This window comes from Elephas maximus, chromosome 4 (genome assembly GCF_024166365.1).
Source record: "Elephas maximus indicus isolate mEleMax1 chromosome 4, mEleMax1 primary haplotype, whole genome shotgun sequence".
NCBI lineage: Eukaryota > Metazoa > Chordata > Mammalia > Proboscidea > Elephantidae > Elephas > Elephas maximus.
Window position 1 is genome coordinate 112,523,105 of NC_064822.1, and position 20,150 is coordinate 112,543,254.

At 37.3% G+C, this 20,150-nt stretch overlaps 1 protein-coding gene across 1 annotated transcript; it reads right to left on the reverse strand.

Annotated features, from left to right (window-relative positions):
- Positions 1 to 15,533: 15,533 nt before the first annotated feature.
- LOC126075556 (olfactory receptor 6C2-like) lies at positions 15,534 to 16,472 on the reverse strand. Its single transcript, XM_049883397.1, has one exon. It carries the CDS (start codon positions 16,470 to 16,472, stop codon positions 15,534 to 15,536), a length of 939 nt encoding a protein of 312 aa, XP_049739354.1.
- Between the last annotated feature and the right edge of the window lie 3,678 nt (positions 16,473 to 20,150).

Genomic DNA, 20,150 nt, shown 5'->3' on the forward strand with positions numbered 1-20,150 from the left:
GTGTTTTGGGGAAGGGAGAGGTGAAGCCTAGCTGTGACTAACCCCACATTGCATTACCTTGTTAAGTCTCAGTGCTGCTGGGTAGATCAAGGCTCAGCTCCCTGCTGGACGCCACTGAAACTACCCTGATTGGGGGAATTGGAGCACTGCACGGCTCTGCAAGGTAGGATATGGGAGATGAGCTCCCTGCTTGGCCTTGCCAACATCACTCAGGTGGGAGGACTGGAGCTCAAAACCTGCTTCCATGGGATTTGGGTAGAGTAGGGTGGAAGATCACCACCACCTGGTCCCACTGAACCACTGAAACCACATGGGGTGTGGTGGTTTGGGGGTTCTGGATGAGCTTTCCTGCAGTAGGGTGCGTATTCACAAAAAGGGTTTCTGTTGTTAGGCTACCCTTTTCTCAGGCGTTTTGCTAGGGACAACAAGTTTTTCTTGGAGCTTATTTTCTTTGTGCCTGTTGGTGGCTTTGGATTGGAAATTTCTGCAATGTCCTGTCTGGGACGCATGGGAGGAGTTAGGAAACCCAGGGAAATCACTGACATGTAATTTCTCAAGCCCTGAGGATCACAGGCAACCCACCTTCTTTCCATTTTTCAGACTTCCTATGCTTGTTTCTTCTGTTATATCCATGTTTTTTAGTTGTATAGGAGGAGACCTGGAAGATATGGGGCTACTCCCTCTTGGCAGAACTGGAAATTTGCTTTTTCAGCTGAAATGTTTTATGGTTGCTTTACAAAATCAGTTTGGCAATTTGCATTTCAACAGACACAGTGTGAAAGCAGCCATTTTCCAAGGATTTCAATAAGTAAGATGCTTAAAAGCTATTCTCAATATAAGCATTTATCTCCATACCACTTAATTTTGGATTTGACTATTATAGTGAGTTTGAGCAAATTATCCATTTCTTTTCTTATTTTCCTTTTGAATTATTTGTATAGCCTCTTGCAACATGAGCTCCTTTTATCATTTAGATATTAACCTGGCATGTAGTGGTTAAGTGCTACGGCTGCTAACCAAAGGATCGGCAGTTCGAATCTGCCAGGCGCTCCTTGGAAGCTCTATGGGGCAGTTCTACTCTGTACCATAGGGTCACTATGAGTAGGGATCGACTCGACAGCACTGGGTTTTATTTATTTATTCCTATAATATCTCCTTTAAAAATTGATGATATGGTAGATCCTATGGATAATTTTTTCCGAGACATAGATTTTTCCTTTATTTCTAGATTAAACTCTGGCCATAATCTATTTTTCTTTTATTATGTGGCTAGAATCAACTTGCATATATTTTATTTAGAAAATTTCTGTTTATATACCTAAATACAATCGTGATGTTTTCTTTTTCTCTGGTTTGAAAGATTTAGAGTGCAATTATTTTGATTTATTTTTAAGTTACTAAAAATTTTTTTGAAGCATTTCGGTCCTGATTCTACTGTATACACAGAGGTTTATTCAATTTTCCAATAAACTATATGAGTATTTTTACATATAAATTATAATTTCTTAATCCATATTTTCTCAAGAAATTTTGAATTACTTCATGTTTTTCTGTCTTGTTGCTTTGAATCGAATACACTGTATATTCATATCTATTTAGAATTCATTTTTAGCATGTATATTGATTTCTCTCTTTTTTCCTTATTTGAGTATTTGAGATTTTATTTTCTGGATTTTACATAGAATCAACTTCTGTGTTATTTCATCTTTTTATTGTTATAGCTTTTACTTTTTATCCTAATATTCTATTTTTCACTTTAATTCATTTGGTGGTATTTCTAATTGCTTTTTTTTTTTTAATGAGTGTTGGTTTCTTTGTATTTAATCTACTTTAAAATTTTTAATAACGATTATATTTAATAAGGCAAGTTTCTCTCAACTATACATGGCTATTTCTGTGCTCTCTATATGCATGTTCTTGCCATTTTATTGTTTACTTATTAGGTTGTTATTTTAGTTTCAGATTTTTAACCAAAATTTTAACTGGCTTTGTGTAATTAATTTCCAATGAGTTATTTTTAATTTTTACTTTTACTTTTAAATTCTTATATCTCATTTGTAGCCTCTAAAACTCTACTTGTGTGAGCCTACCTACAGTCAGTGTTTTAAGTTATTTTAGGACACCTATTTATTCCCTTTTCTTTTTAAACTGATAGATAAATTTACTTATCATCTCATTGTGTGCAATTTTAAATTTTCCTTTCATCCATGATGCATTAATTTGGTAATCTTAGTTTCACGCTGTGTAAATTCTAATTTTTTCATCATGTGACTATTGCAGTCTCATATTGCATGTCCGTGTAGATGTTAAAACTCAGTCTGACTGGATACATTTTGAAACATCTTTTTTAATCTCCTCCAACCCATGGAAGCAGCAGTCAGAAGATTAAAAGACACATTTCCTTGGGTAAATTTGCTGCAAAAGACCTCTTCTAAAGTGTTGAAAAGTGAGAGGCGGAGTCAAGATGGCAGAATAGACAGACGCTTCTAGTGAGCCCTCTTTACATCAAAGACCTGAAAAAACAAGTGAAACGAGTATATTTGTGACAAGCTGGGATCCCTGAGCATCAAAGACAAGCTTAGACAATGAACTGAGGGGCAGGGGGAGGAAGAGACCGTTCAGAAGTGGAGAGGCATTACCGGACCTGAATCAAGGGGAACCTCAGGCACCATTCCTGGAGTGGTGGCAGCGGCAGCAGTGGGCTGGTACTAGCATCGGGCCATAGTTTCCTCAGGGAGAAGGAGCCACCTGGATAGCCTACTCACACCTCCGGAACCTAAGAACGGCGCTCTTGGCAAAAGCTAAGAACTTGCATATATTTTACAGCGCCTCCCCCACCCCCAAGCTGGCTTCAGTGGCTGAATCCCTGGGCCTGGGATAGGCACTGTTGAGCACCTAGAGCCATCCTCCCGGCCTTGGGGAAGGGAAAAATTTGCAATTGGGGGGAAAAGATAATTTGCTAGCTCTATTAACCGGGGGAGCTCAGGACAGAAGCAGCTCCTGTCCAGGCATTAACCGACCATGGACTTTGGGCAACTTTCCCTTCTGCACGGACCTGTATGGGCCTATTTTGGGAGAATAGGCCCTTATTGGCAAACTCCAACTATTTCAGCTGTGCAGTGGAGAGGTGGGTGTTCAATATTTGATATTGCTTTGCTTATTAAACGAGGTCCTCACCTACCCACATCAGGGAGCTAAGGACTGGTAGCTCCACTCAGGTCACCCAGCCAACCACGACAGGGGTCCAGAGATAACTGGTACCTCCCAGTCCTTACAACCAAAAACTTTGGGTGCTCATGGTCCATCTGCAGAACCCACCCACCAGCATGCTTTAGGGAACAGGGATGTGTTTTCCTCAGAGACACTTAGGGGTTGGTTCTCAGCCCCCTGCCTTGTTCAGAGCATGACCCCCTGCTGCAATAAGATACCGGTATATACGCCAATCATGCCTGCCCCTCTAAGACAGTAAGACAGAGCCTGTACCACACATTTGATGATCAGCTACCTGGAAACCTGAGCTGAATTCATACAAGAAAACTGAATGGACTCCTAGACTGATATACCTGAAAATAGTTCTAGCCATCTGGGGACAGGACATCAGAGCTCCAAAGGCAAAAATAATCAAGCTACCTCACTCAAGCAACCCTTAGGGGTATACCAAAACAAAACAAACCAAGAAGCCAAGACACAGTAAGCAAGCATAAACTAATACAATAACATATAGATGGCTTGGAGACAACAGTTGATATCAAGTCACATAAAGAAACAGACCATGATCACCTCAACAGGCTCTCAAAACAAAGAATCCAGGGATCTTCTAGGTGAAAGTGCATTCCTGGAATTACCAGAGCTAGAATACAAAAGTCTAGTATACAGAACCCTTCAAGACATCAGGAAGGAAATGAGGCAATATGCAGAACAAGCCAAGGAACACACATATAAAGCAACTGAAGAAATTAGAAAGATTATTCAGGAACATAATGAAAAGTTTAATAAGCTGGAAAAATCCATAGACAGACAACAATCAGAAATTCAGGAGATTAACAATAAAACTACAGAATTAGACAACTCAATACAAAGTCAGAGGAGCAGAATTGAGCAAGTAGAAGCCAGAATTTCTGAACTTTAAGGTAAATCACTTGGCACTAATGTATTTAAAGAAAAATCAGATAAAAGAATTTAAAAAAATGAAGAAATCTTAAGAATCATGTGGGATTCTATCAAGAGAAATAACCTACTAGTGACTGGAGTATCAGAAAAAGGAGGGAGAACAGAAAATACAGAGAAAATTGTTGAAGACTTGTGGCAGAAAACTTCCCTGATATTGTGAAAGATGAGAAGATATCTATCCAAGTTGCTCATCGAACTCCACCTTAAGTAGATGTTAAAAGAAAGTCACCAAGACATATTATAATCAAACTTGTCAAAACCAAAGATAAATAGAGAATTATAAGAGCAGCGAGGGATAAATGAAAAGTCACCTACAAAAGACAGCCAATAAGAATAAGTTTGGACTACTCAGCAGAAACCATGCAAGCAAGAAGGCAATGGGATGACATATTCAAAAAATTGAAGGAAAATAATTGCCTGCCAGGAATCATACATCCAGCAAAACTGTCTCTTAAATATGAAGGTGAAATTAAGACATTTCCCGATAAACACAAGTTGAGGGAATTCGTAAAAACCAAACCAAAACAACAAGAAATACTAAAGGGAATTCTCTGGTTAGAAAATCAATAATATCAGGTATCAACCCAAGACTAGAACACTGGGCAGAGCAACAGGAAGTCAACCCAGACAGGGAAATCCAAAAAAAAAAAAATCTCAAAACAGGGTAACAGCAATGTTATTGTATAAAAGAAGACAACATTAAAATAATAAAGAGGGACTAAGAAATATAATCATACACCTTCCATATGAAGAGAAGAAATGTCGATACAAAGAAATAAAAGTTAGTTTCAAATTTAGAAAAATAGTGGTAAATAATAGGGTAACCACAAAGGAGAGAAACTATCCTATTCATTAAAATAAAAAAACAAGGGAAAAATACAGACTCAGCAGAAACAAAATCAACAACAACGGATATGAAGAAAGGACAATATAAAAAGAAAATCTACTCAGCACATAAAATTAAGTGGGAAAAAGAAACTGTCAACAACACACAAAAAAAGACATCAAAACAATAGCACTAAATTCATACCTATCCATAATTACCCTGAATGTAAATGGACTAAAAGCACCAATAAAGAGACAGAGAGTGGCAGAATGGATTAAAAAACAAGATCCGTATATATGCTGCCTACAAGAGACACAACTTAGGCTTAGAGACACAAACAAACTAAAACTCAAAGGATGGAAAAAAATACATCAAGCAAACAACAATCAAAAAAGAAAAGGAGTGGCAATATTAATTTCTGAGAAAATAAACTTTAAAGTTAAATCCATCAGAAAGGATAAGGAAGGACACTATATAATGATTAAACAGACAATACACCAAGAAGATATAACCATATTAAATATTTATGCACCCAATGACAGGTCTGCAAGATACATAAACTCTATCAGCATTGAAAAGTGAGATAGACAGCTCCACAATAATAGTAGGAGACTTCAACACACCACGTTTGGTGAAGGACAAGACATCCTGAAAGAAGCTCAATAAAGACACAGAAGATCTAAATGCCACAATCAACCAACTTGACCTCGTACACATATACAGAACACTCCACCCAACAGCAACCAAGTATACTTTCTTTTCTAGTGCACGTGGAACATTTTCTAGAATAGACCACATATTAGGTCATAAAGCAAGCCTTAGCAGAATCCAAAACATTAAAATATTACAAAGCATCTTCTCTGACCATAAGGCCATAAAAGTGGAAATCAATAACAGAAAAAGCAGGGAAAAGAAATCAAATACTTGGAAACTAAACAATACCCTGTTCAAAAAAGACTGGATTATAGAATACATTAAGGATGGAATAAAGAAATTCATAGAATCCAATGAAAATGAAAACACTTCATAACAGAACCTTTGGGACACAGCAAAAGTGGTGCTCAGAGGCCAATTTATATCAATAAATGCACACATCCAAAAAGAAGAAAGGGCCAAAATCAAAGAATTATCCCTACAACTTGAACAAATAGAAAGAGAGCAACAAAAGAAATGCACAGGCGCCAGAAGAAAACAAATAATAAAAATTAGAGCTGAACTAAATGAAATAGAAAACAGAAAAACAATTGAAAGAATTAAAGATCAAAAGATGGTTTCTTGAAAAAATTAACAAAATTGATAAACCACTGACCAAACTGACCAAAGAAAAAGGGGAGGAAGCAAATAACCTGAATAAGAAATGAGATGGGCAATATTACAATAGACCCAAGTGAAATTAAAAGAATCATATCAGATAACTAAGAAAAACTGTACACAAATTTGAAAACCTAGAAGAAATGGATGAATCCCTAGAAACACACTACCTACCTAAACTGACACAAACAGAGGTAGAACAACAAATAGACCCATAACAAAAGAAGAGATTGAAAAGGTAATCAAAAAACTCCCAGCAAAAAAAAAGTCCTGGTCCAGACGTCTTCACTACAGAGCTCCACCAAACGTTTAGAGACAAGTTAACACCACTACTACTAAAGGTATTTCAGAGCATAGAAAAGAACGGAATACGACCAAACTCATTGTATGAAACCACCATATCCCCGATACCAAAACCAGGTAAAGACATCACAAGAAAATTATAGACCTATATCCCTCATGAACATAGATGCAAAAATTCTCAACAAAATTCTAGCCAATAGAATTCAACAACATATCAAAAATATAATTCACCATTACCAAGTGGGATTCATACCAGGTATGCAGGGATGGTTCAACATTAGAAAAACAATTAACGTAATCCACCACATAAATAAAACAAAAGAATCACATGATTTTATCAATTGATGCAGAAAAGGCATTTGACAAAGTTCAACACTCATTCATGATAAAAACTCTCAGCAAAATAGGAATAGAAAGAAAATTCCTCAGCATAATAAAGGCTATTTATACAAAGCCAATAGCCAGCGTCATCCTAAATGGAGAGATCCTGAAAGCATTCCCACTGAGATCAGGAACCAGACAAGGATTCTCTTTATCACAGCTCTTATTCTACATTGTGTTGGAGATCCTAGCCAGAGCAGTTAGGCCAGATAAAGAAAGAAAGGGCATCCAGATTGGCAAGGCAGAAGTAAAAGCATCTCTATTTGCAGATGACATGATCTTATACGCAGAAAACACTGAGGAATCCTCAAGAAAACTGCTGAAACTAATAGAAGAGTTCATCAGCCTGTCTGGATACAAGATAAACATACAAAAAATAGTTGGATTCCTCTACATCAACAAAAAGAACATCGAAGAGGAAATCACCAAATCAATGCCATTTACAGTAGCCCCCAAGAAGATAAAATACTTAGGGTTAAATCTCACCAGAGATGTAAAAGACTGATACAAAGAAAACTACAGTACACTTCTACAAGAAATCAAAAGAGACTAACATAAGTAGAAAAACATAATTTGCTCATGGATAGGAAGACTTAACATTATAAAAATGTCTATTCTATCAAAAGCGATCTATACATTTAATGCAATTCCAGTCCAAATCCCAATGACATTCTTTAATGAGATGGAGAAACAAATCACCAAGAGGCCCTGGATAAATAAGGCATTACTGAAAATGAAGAACGAAGTGGGAGGCCTTACTTTACCTGATTTTAGAACCTATTATAATGCCACAGTAGTCAAGACAGCCTGGTACTGGTACAACAACAGATACATGGACCAATGGAACAGAATTGAGAATCCAGACATGAATCCATTCACATATGAGCAGTTGATATTTGACAAAGGCCCCAAAACAGTTACTGGGGAAAAGACAGCCTTTTTAACAAATGGTGCTGGCATAACTGGATATCCATCTGCAAAAAAAATGAAACAAGACCCATACCTCACTCCATGCACAAAAACTAACTCAAAATGGGTCAAAGACCTAAACATACAATCTAAAATGATAAACATCATGGGAGAAAAAATAGGGACAACGTTAGGAGCCCTAATACATGGCATAAACAGTATACAAAACATTATAAAGAATGTTCATCCAAAGACTTCAACAAAAGAGTAAAAAGACTACCTACAGACTAGGAAAAAGTTTTTAGCTATGGGATTTCTGAACATCGCCTGATCTCTAAAATCTACATGATACTGCAAAAACTCAAGTACAAAAAGACAAATAACCCTATTAAAAAATGGGCAAAAGATATGAATAGACACTTCATTAAAGAAGACATTCAGGTAGCTAACAGATACATGAGGAAATGTTCACGATCATTAGCCATTACAGAAATGCAGATCAAAACTACGAGATTTCACCTCACACCAACAAGGCTGCCATTAATCCAAAAAACACAAAATAATAAATATTGGAGAGGCTGTGGAGAGATTGGAACACTTATACACTGCTGGTGGGAATGTAAAATGGTACAACCGCTTTGGAAATCAATTTGATGCTTCCTTAAAAAGCTAGAAATAGAACTACCATACTATCCAGCAATCCCACTCCTCGGAATATGTCCTAGAGAAATAGGAGCCTTTACACGAACAGATATATGCACACCCATGTTTGCTGCAGCACTGTTTACAATAGCAAAAACATGGAAGCAACCACAGTGCCCATCAATGGATGAATGGATAAATAAATTATGGTATATTCACACAATGGAATACTACGCATCGATAAAGAACAGTGAAGAACCTGCGAAACCTTTCATAACATGGAGGAACCTGGAAGACATTATGCCAAGTGAAATTAGTCAGTTGCAAAAGGACAAATATTGCATAAGACCACTATTATAAGAACTTGAGAAATAATTTAAACTGAGAAGAAAGCATTCTTTTGTGGTTACAAGAGTGGGGAGGGAGGGAGGGGTGGGAGGGGGCATTCACTAATTAGATAGTAGATAGGAACTACTTTAGGCGAAGAGAAAGACAGCACACAATACAGGGGAGGTCAGCACAATTGGACTAAATCAAAAGCAAAGAAGTTTCCTGAATAAACTGAATGCTTCGAAGGTCAGCGTAGCAGGGGCAGGGGTCTGGGGACTATGGTTTCAGGGGACATCTAAGTCAATTGGCATAATAAAATCCATTAGGAAAACATTCTGCATCCCGCTTTGAAGAGTGGCGTCTGGGGTCATAAACGCCAGCAAGCAGCCATCTAAGATGCATCAATGAGTCTCAACCCACCTGGATCAAAGGAGAATGAAGAACACCAAGGACACAAGGTGATTACAAGCCCAAGAGACAGAAAGGGCCACATGAACCAGAGACTACATCAGCCTGAGACCACATCAGCCTGAGACCAGAAGAGCTAGATGGTGCCCAGCTACAACCGATGACTGCCCTGACAGGGAACACAACAGAGAACCCCTGAGAGAGCAGGAGAGCATTGGGTTGCAGACCCCAAATTCTCATAAGACCAGACTTAATGGTCTGACTGAGACTAGAAGGACCCCTGTGGTCATGTCCCCTAGACCTTCTGTTGGCCCAGGACAGAAACCATTCCCAAAGCCAACCCTTCAGACATGAACTGGACTGGACAATGGGGTGGAGAGGGATGCTGGTGAGAAGTGCGCTTCTTGGATCAGTAGGACACTTGAGACTATGTTGGCATCAGCTGCCTGGAGGGGAGAAGAGGGGGTGGAGGGGGTTAGAAGCTGGTGAAATGGACACAAAAAGACAGAGTGGAGGCAGACAGCAGTCTTTCTTATTAAAAAAAAAAAAAGTAGGGGGAGAATAATTGGGAGTGTGTAGCAAGTTGTATATGGGTTTTTGTGTGAGACACTGACTTGATTTGTAAACTTTCACTTGATTTGTAAACTGTCACTTAAAGCACACTAAAAATTATATTAAAAAAAAAAAAGGAAGAAACTGATCAATACACTGGCCACTCTCAGTGTTTCAGTGTGATACAGAAATCAATTTAAAAAAAAAGAAAGAAATGTAAACAGACACACATGTTTCTGTGTTTGGGCCCAATCTGGAAATTCTAACAAATACAGACCTCTAACAAGTGATGAGCCAGGAAGTAACTTCATGGTCTAGCAAAGTCTTGGAACGTCTGTGATAATAATTATAATACTTTAGAGATACTTTTGTTATGGCCCTTATCACTTTTGGGGAATGGTTTGAAGATCCAGCTATCTCTACCCTAGTTAAAGAGTCAGGAATCATGATATTCATTTCGTATTATAAGGCCCTGGCACATAGTTGACATATTTGAGAGTCATCTAGAAAGGGAACTAGTGCTGAACATATTTGTATGCCAAGCATTGTGTTAGTAGGATTCTTGTATCTTTTAGTTCTTCCAGTATCTTAATTTAATCTTTGCCACCCTGTGAAATAGGTGCACAGATATTATATGAACTTGATATTTCACAGAGAATAAAGCTGAGATTCAAGGAGTGAATGTAATATTCCTAAGGCTATATCTCATCTAAGTTGCTATTCAGCAAGTGACACTTATTTGCCCAATTAGAAAAAGTACATCCTTGTGGTCACCTTAGATTCTTCTAAACGGTTGTATTATATCTGTAATCTGATTCATTATTTCCTCCAACTCTTTGTTTTAGGGCTCAATCCTGTCAATTTTATCTCCACCAATTACTGTTGCACGTTAGCACGTAATTAAGATTTGGATATTGTGAAGAATCTTACTAATAAATGACACCTGTCTGCAAAAAAAAAAAAAAGTGTTGAAAAGTAAAGACATAACCTTGAAGACTAAGGTGCACTTGACCCAAGCAATGGTATTTTCAACCACATCATATGCATGTGAAAGCTGGACAATGAATGAGGAAGACTGAAGAAGAATTGATGCCTTTGAATTGTGTTGTTACCGAAGAATATTGAATATACCATGGGCTGCCAAAAGGATGAATAAATCTGTTTTGGAATAAGTACAACCAGAATGCTCCTTAGGAGCAAGAATGGCCAGACTGCATCTTACCTACTTTGGACCTGTTGTCAGGAAGGATCAGTCCCTGGAGAAGGACATCATGCTTGGTAAAGTAGAGGGTCAGCGAAAGAGAGGAAGACCCTCAAAGAGATGGATTGTCGCAGTGGCTGCAACAATGAGCTCAAGTGTAACGAAGTTTGTGAGCATGGCGCAGGACCAGGCAGTGTTTTGTTCTGTGATATATAGGGTTGCTAGGAGTTGGAACTGACTCGATGGCACCTAACAACAACAACAACAACGAACCTATGCCATACTTAGTGTCAGTTTAAAGGCTGAAACTGCTGTTTCCAGTCTCTCTTTCTTCTCTGGCACCTCAGGGTTTCCTTTATTTACTGTAAGGTAAGCTAAACAACAAAAACAGTATTTATTAAATTGTAGTGACCATATTAGAGGTGTTTTATTGGTTATATTTTCATAAATTTTAGCCTGTCATACTTTCCTAATTCTGGAACAGTGATACAGTCTTGCAGATCTTGCCTTTTATTACTACATTACACATTATTTAAAACTTTTAGCCTTAAACCTTTTTATAATTATATCAATGTCATTGTCAAATAGATTTGGAGTAGAAAGTCAAATTGTAAATCCCCCATAGCTAAACCTAAAGAAGTTATAAATATGTTAATAAAACTAAAGGAGAAATTATTTAGACACAAATATGATTCAAATTTTAATAGAAGCATTGAAGAAATACTCATCCCTTCATTTTGATTAATAAAGTACTTTATACCTTACTTTTTAAGAACAATGCAATTCATTTCACTGAGTCATTGAAAGCTCTTTTCACTGGATATAAACAAATGGGTGCAGCATATGGGAGGTAGAAGACATGAGTAGAGACACACCTTTATTAAAAGCCACCTTTGCTTTGCTGAAAGTTTGATATACATGAAGATGCAGCTGCCATAGGTGATGGGAATCATGATCATGTGGGAAGAATGGGTAGAAAACTTGTTTTTCCTTTGTTGGGCAGAGGGAATTGTAGAATTGTCATGATAATACAAATGTAAGACAGAACTACACAAACACAGGTCATGGTGAAAGTCAACACAGCCCACATTAACATCATTCTCTCTATACACCAAGTGTCTGAACATAAGATCCTTAGGAGGAGAGTGATATCTTAGAAAAAATATGATCAATGACATTAGGGTCACCAAAAAAAAAAAAAAAAAACCTTTGCTGTTGAGTGGATTCCGACTCAGAGTGTAACCGAATGTCACTCAGGTTCTTGTCCTGTCCTATTAGCAAATTGAAATAAGACTGACACTAATTGCAAGGGAAACAGTAAGTGGCAAGTTTATTGTCTGTACGTACAAGGAGTGATGCGGCTCTAGCAAACCTAAGGCCGTGTGCTCGCTGTCCGAGGGGGCTGGGGAGCTTTTGGTTTCCAATAGCATTGGAGGGTGGGTTTGGTACCTAGAACTTTCTGCCCTTAGCCCTCCCATTCCCATGTTCAGAAGTCCGGATATTAAATCATCTTCCATTGGATGCTCTTGTAGCGGGACTCCTTGCTTCTAAAATGGAATCCGGTGAAATCATGGGCTGGGGAATATTGTTCTTTCTGGTGACAATAGGGTGCAAGATCAGTTGAAGGACGTGATCTCTTCAACGTGTGTATGCTTCAGGGTGTAGCTTGGGCCAGTTCAATGGATGCAGCCACTACCTGCTGTGACTTCCTGAAAAACGTTGCTCAAAACAAGCTCGTGGTTGGGGAGGGTGTTGATTATGGTTTTCCATAGAGGCCCTATTAGAGTCACAGAATTCCAGATTTAGACCCAAGTTAAGTGTGAGGGGGGGTTATGATTAGCACCTGGGTGAAAGGGCAAGATTGGAAGTTTCACTGCCATTGAGTAGCTAGAGAACTCCAGAAAGCTTTGCAGATTTATCTTCCTATGGATTTACACTTCAGAAGGGGTTGAAACCTGGAAGCCCAGAGCCAGTCTTTCACATTTCAAAGGGTGGTAAATGACTAAGAAACAAAAAGGCAACTATCCTGCTTCATTGTAAACTCCCAGATTCAAAATGTCAATGATACATTTCACAGTAAATATCTGTGTGATGAATTTTGCAAAATAAATTTTATTTTGTTAATAACATCTTGCCTAGATGTGCTTTAAATGTGCTTGTTTTAAGCAAATGTAGGCTTCTTTGAGCTCATTTTTGTTGTTGTTAGTTGCCATGGGGTTGATTCCGACTCTCGGCAACCTTATGTGTACAGAGTAGAATTGCTCCTTAGGGCTTTTAAGGCTGTGCCTTTCAGAGAAGCATTGCCAGGCCTGTCTTCTGAGGCACCTCTGGGTGTGTTCAAACAGCCAACCTTTCAGTTAGTAGTCCAGAGCTTAACCGTTTGCAACACCCAGGGATTCATAGGATATTAAATTGTATATCTCTAGAGAGATGATATAATTTACTAGAAAGAACACATGATTTTAAACTCCAACATTCTTCCCACATACACTCATCCTAAATAGTTTCTGTGCTTGCTCAAAAAGGAAAAAAAAAAAAATTTCAGAACACTTGCAAACTGACAAAAAGAAAAACATTAAATTCATTAGAAGTTTGTCTATGGGAAGTAAAGACTGGGAGTGTGAAATGGGAATAAAAGAGAGAAAGAAATCAAATTAGTGGTGGTCTTGAATACATTAATGACAATCATTTATGATGAACTGAGATGCGTGACAAACTCAACCATCTGTCCCTGTGTATTAAAGAAAGTAACTTCCTAAACTCAATTTCTCAATATTTGAGATAAGGGTAAGAGAAACGGCCTAGAAATGCATATGTATGTGGATGGGGTAGAGGGCTATTTGGTTTCTGTTTTTGGAATCAGCAAAACATATTAAATGATACATCCTTGGATCTCAGTGGTAGATGTGTTTACCATTGCCTTTAACATTTTAATACAGTAAGAGCTTTCCAAGATGCCCTGGTTATGTATTAATTTCTATCTTTATTTGTAGTAAATTACACTATGTTGTTCTTTTCTATTTAGCTTATAGTTTAAAGCAAGTTGTCATTTTAGTCTTTCCTATTTAAATAACGATTATTCTTTTTCTTGTCATAAAGTTTATTTTACTATAGATGAAGACATGTTAGCAGGTACCATTCAAAACTGGAAATTGTAATGTGTAATGCTTCCTCTGACAGAAGGAGGAAGTATGTGTGAGCACCAATAGTATACATATCTAATTAGGCATAGATTTGGGAAGGGGTCATTCCAAGATTTTTCAGTGACGTTTATACTGAGATCTGAAAGATGTATAGGATTTATCTGAAGGACCAGGTGGTAAAGAATGACATAAAAAACATTTCTAGAAGTATAGCATGAACAACTATGTAGAAATAAAAGATTAGAGAGACAAATGCATTCCATTTGCTTGGACCAAGAGGACTAGGGAGAGATATATGAACAGTCGTGAAGAATATGATAACTAGGAGAATGAAGACTTTATTTAAGACCTAACACTGTGACTCATACTTTTTATTCTTTCAAACTTTATACTATTGATTTCTGGTAAAAGGAAAATTTTTATTTATTTATTTACTTATTTAGATTTTAGTTTTCATTTTGATATCTTATTGTATAACCTGAGTTTTCCATATATTTTTCGGGTTTAATTTAATTGGGATTTGCTATCTTCTGTGTGCATAGTATAGCTACTTTTATGATGGTATCTTAATCCCTGTTTCAGTGTTTGCCCTGCTTTGTCCTAGGAAAGGCTGTTTTATTTCCATCTTTATTGTAAATTCCTATTCGAGATGTTGTCTTCAGTTCCTTCCCAAGTTAATCTTTCCCTTTGGTAATAAAGTATACTTATTTTGAAATGGTTACATTTTTTCAGATTTTTTTTAAGTATTCTGAAATTTATCTTATTATTTCTTGAGAATGGTAGTGGTAGATACGTGGATGAAAATTGTGTGTGTGTGTACCTCACACATATACACAGCTCATTTGCTTGCTGAATCGGTAACACTGGTTTGGAGGTGAGCTCTTGCTTGTTTTCCTGGAAAATCTCTTAATGAGAGATGTCACCCTAGCACAAATGTTTTACAAGGAGGGGTTAAAATGAGTTAGTTAGGATCTTATTTTAGCTGCAAGACCAATAATGTTTTTAGACAGTCAATGAGTTTAATGATGACTGTAAAGATACACAATAATTTAGAAAAATAAGGCTCACTAACCAAGTGTTTCTCAATTTATTTGTGATGAAGGAGCAGACCCCCTCCAAATTCATTGTGAAATACCATGAAAATGACTTTCTAAAAATGAAACATAAAAATACAAGTTCAATTTTTTATTAATAAATTCAACAAATACTAGCCTTTTTCAAATTGTTCTTAATGTTTCTAAAAGCTTGCTATCAATTTCTATACTCATATCACCAAACATCAAAGCAGTTTGCTGATCTGCTCTGGTCCTATGAGCCCTACACCAAACTTTCCTGATGACTTGATTCCACAATTTCTCTATTTCTTTGAGAGAAATGCAATTCTTTTGATTGCATCATTCAAAGCTTGTTTCACTTGCTTGTTCCTCAGGGTATATATAAATGGGTTTAGCATGGGGGCAATGGAAGTCGTGAGCACAATTACACCCTTATTAACGTCCACTTCTTCCTTTGCAGAAGGTTTAATGTAAACGAAGATGCAGCTTCCATAGGTGATGGATACAACGATCATGTGGGAAGAACATGTGGAAAAAGCCTTTTTCCTTTGCTGAGCAGAGGGGAATTTTAGAATTGTCTTGATGACGAATATGTAGGAAAGAAGCACGCACATGAGGGTCATGATGAAGGTCATCACGGCACAGGCTATAACCATCTGTTCTAAGAACCATGTGTCTGAGCAAGAGATCTTGAGGATAGGAGATGCATCACAGAGAAAATGATCAATGACATTTGAGTCACAGAATTCCAGATTTAAGCCTAGGCAAAGTGAAGGGGTTATGATTAACAAACCATCAACCCAACAGAAGAGAACAAACCTTCTGCAGACTCTGCCGCTCATGATGGTCACATAATGTAAAGGTTTGCAGATGGCTACATAGCGGTCATAGGACATGATGGCCAGGAGAAAAAATTCTTTTGATCTGAGAAGAAAAATAAAAAATAGTTGAGTGGCACAGGCATTATAAGTAATGGTATTGTCTCCAGTAGACATGCTGTAAAGGAATCTGGGAATACAGACTGTAGTGAATGAGATCTCTAAGAAAGAGAAATTTTGGAGGAAAAAGTACATGGCATATTTAAGTTGAGAACTCACTAATGTGAGGATGATGATTGTCAGATTACAGGTAACACTCAACATGTAAGTGACAAGCAGAAAGACAAATATCAGAACTTGCAGTTGTGGGTCATCTGTCAATCCCAGCAGGATGAACGTCGTTAGTCTTGTATGATTTCTCATCACTGACTCCTGACTTGAGCCCAATCTGCTTATGTAGTTGAGATTGAAATGAAAAAATGATGTGAAAAATCATGTTAGTAATGGAAATTAACAAGAAAATACAATGAATGGAACTAATGTAGATTTTTTTCCTACACTTAACAATGATTCTTGTGAATACGTGACTTCAGCTCTAACTGATGTGTGTTGTGTCTAGTTGATTTAGGGAAGGTTTTCACAAAATTAAGAGCCCCGATGGCACAGTAGTGGAGCCCTGGTGGCACAGTGGTTAAGAGCTCGACTGCTTACCAAAAGGTCAGCAGTTCAAATCTGCCAGCTGCTCCTTGGGAACCCCATGTGGCAATTCTACTCTGTCCTCTAGGGTCTCTATGAGTCAGAAACGACTTGACAATGATGGGTTTGATTTTTTGTTTTGCTTTGGTGGTGCAGTGCTTAAGCACTTGGCTACTAAGTAAAAGGTAGGCAGTTGGAACCCACCAGCCACTCCACAGGAGGAAGATGTGGCAGTCTGCTTCCGTAATGATTTACAGTCTTGTAAACCCTGTGTGGCAGTTCTGCTCTGTCCTTTAGGGTCGCTATGGGTTGAAATTGACTAGACGGCTATTTGTTTTGGTTTTGGATTCTCAAAATTGTTGTCACTGTACTAGAGTCCTTATATTAATAGCTCTTTCCATGTTCTCATATTTCATTTTTCAATTGATGTTGTGAATATGTTTGGTTAACTTAATTTAACCACAGGATTAAAAGAGAACATCAATGTCACAGGCAGTCTGATATCCTTTTGCTTCCAATCCTTTTTCTGAACTCAGAAGTTGAAATCAAAACATCATCACCAATTTAATGTCTTTGCTTGAAGTGCTGGTTTTTTATTAACTACAAATACAGAAACTAATGATTTTGGCAGACTACACAGATGCTGTACATCTATTCGCATAGAACTTGGGAAAATTTAGAACTGCCATGTTTAAAAAAAAAATTAATAAAAAAGAGAAAGGATTCTTATAAGTATCCCCTCCTTGTTCCTATCCACTAACACACATGATTTCCACACTTGTTCATTCTGAAGTAGGACAATGTTTTTTGATGTGCCACCTGGTAACTTGGCTCTCTCCTGCTTTAATGAACCTGGTTCTGGGGCTGCTAGCTCTCCAGGTGATTTTGGAACACGCTAACATTTGCAAATGACTCTACTACAATGATTAAGCTATACATACCAAAAGAATATAACTATTATATTTTATGATTAGGTAAAGTTGAAATCCTGGCAATGCCTTACTATCAGAGTCATGGTTATGTTAGCTGCCTTATACTCAGCACTCAACTCATGGAGGCCTCACACAGGACAGAGCTAAACACTGCCTGGTTTTGTGCCTGCCCCATGAGCAGTTGCAGATCAGACCATTGTGACCTATAGGTTTTTTGCTGGGTAATTTTGGAAACTAGATGGCCAGGCCTTTCTTAGCCTATAAGGTCCCCTGACACTTGCTGAGCATCGCAGCAACAGGCAATCCACCACCGACATATGGGTGCTGACTGGGCAGGAGGTACATCGGCCAGAAATCAAACCTGAATCGCCCACGTGGAAGATAAGAATTCTATCACTGAAACACCAATGCCTTGCGCTATCAAGGGTTAAAAAAAAAAAAATTCGCCATTAAGTCCACTCTGAATCATGGTGACCCCATGCATGTCAGAGTAGAACTTTGATCCAAAGGGTTTTCAATGGCTGACTTTTTGCCAGGCCTTTCTTCTGAGATGCCTTTGGGTGGACTCCAACCCCCAACCTTTCAGTTAGAAGCTGAGAGCATTAAATTTACACCACTATGGATTCTAGTCAAATAAGATTTAAGAAATAAATCCATTCTCTAAGGATTTACCACTTTTATCCCTTTGTTTTTCCTTCTCATTTACAAAATTTTTCTCGAAACTATCACCACTCATTAATGCCTCACACATTCTATTCTGGTTGTGCATCAACATTTTATGAAAATGGTTTTGAAAAGATCATCTTAGCAGCCTTCTAAATAAATGCAATGCACTCCTTCTGTTTGGTTGGACTACATATATTTACCATTTTTTCATGTCAAAAAGAACAGTTCGAACTAACTCTTGACTTTTCTCTTGAATTGCATCTCTGGCATGCATCCTTCTTCTTTCTTATAAATTATGTACTATTTGTTAGGTAAAAATGTATGTTTAACAAACTGCTAGTAGTATACACTGTAGACCTGATAGTAACATTTTTCATTTTTTGATATTTGTATCGTGAAATATAACAGAGAAGAATGCATAAAAACTGAGTGTTATTTAAACAATAATTATTGAACAAGCATGGATACGACTGTCATCTGGATGAAGAAATAGAAGGCGGCCTGCCCCGTTGAAGTGCCTTCTATGCCTTTCCCTGATTGCCACCTCCTCTCTGCACCCTAGAATTAGCAACTATTGTGATTTCATGACAAGAATTTCTTTCTTTTTTATTGTTTTTTAATTTTATCTGCATCTTTGGAAAGTGAATTTTGTTTTCCTTACTTTTAAACTGCATATGAATGGAAGCGTACTGAACTTATTATTTTCTGTCTTGCTTGTTTTCCTTAACATTCTGTTTAAGATCTATTCATGTTTTTATTTGTGGAAAAAGTTTTTTTTGCTTTTTTTGTTTACCATAATCTAGTATTACATCAAAAGAGTATACTCAGAGTTATTATATCTACTCCACTATTGATGGCTATTTGTGCTTCTTATTTAGACTATTATGAATATTGTTGTTATGAACATGCTTGAATGTAAGCACTATTTACAATGCTGTCCATACCCGTCAAGACAACTTTTTATTTTCCTTTTTCTAGTCTCTCCTCTGGAGGAATTTATTCCACTATCCACCTCTATATCCTTGATATTTTTTAAAGATCTTTCCTGATATCTCTGCTCTGCTTACTATATATGCTTTCTCTGGGTTTTTATAAACTCCCATGACATCAATTAGTGTCTATTGTTTTTGATTTCTGTCTTTATCTCTAATTATAATCATGTTCTTAAGTTCCAGGTGTATAGCCAAATGATTACTAGGCACCTTAGAGTAAATTTTTTCCTGATTCCTATTTCTACTAAAAATTAAAAAAAAAAAAAAAATAGCAGAGTAGTAAATATTGAGTATTATGACATGTACCTTACATGGATTATCTGTCTGGGACTATTTCTCCTTCAATTATTCATGCTTCCAACACTGCTGCTTTGTATCCAATTTCCATGAAAGAAAACCTCCTTTGAAATATGCATAGCAAGATTAAAGGATGAGTTTGAATGGAAATTACTCACATTACAGGTAATCCATCAAGAAGTCAAAACTCAGACATTCAGCGATGACATATAGGCATATTTATTTGACCTTTTGACTCCTTAAGAGTACACTATTCATGCTGCTAATTGTAATATGTCCTATAAAACAAACCAAACCAAACCCAGTGCCACTGAGTTGATTTATACTCATAGAGACCCTATAGGACAGAGTAGAACTGCCCCATAGAGTTTCCAAGGAGCACCTGGTGGATTAGAACTGCCAACCATTTGGTTAACAGCCATGGCACTTAACCACTATGCCACCAGGGTTTCCAATACATCTTATCTCATAAACTCATTGCCATCGAGTTGATACATCCTATACAAAGTTATAATTGC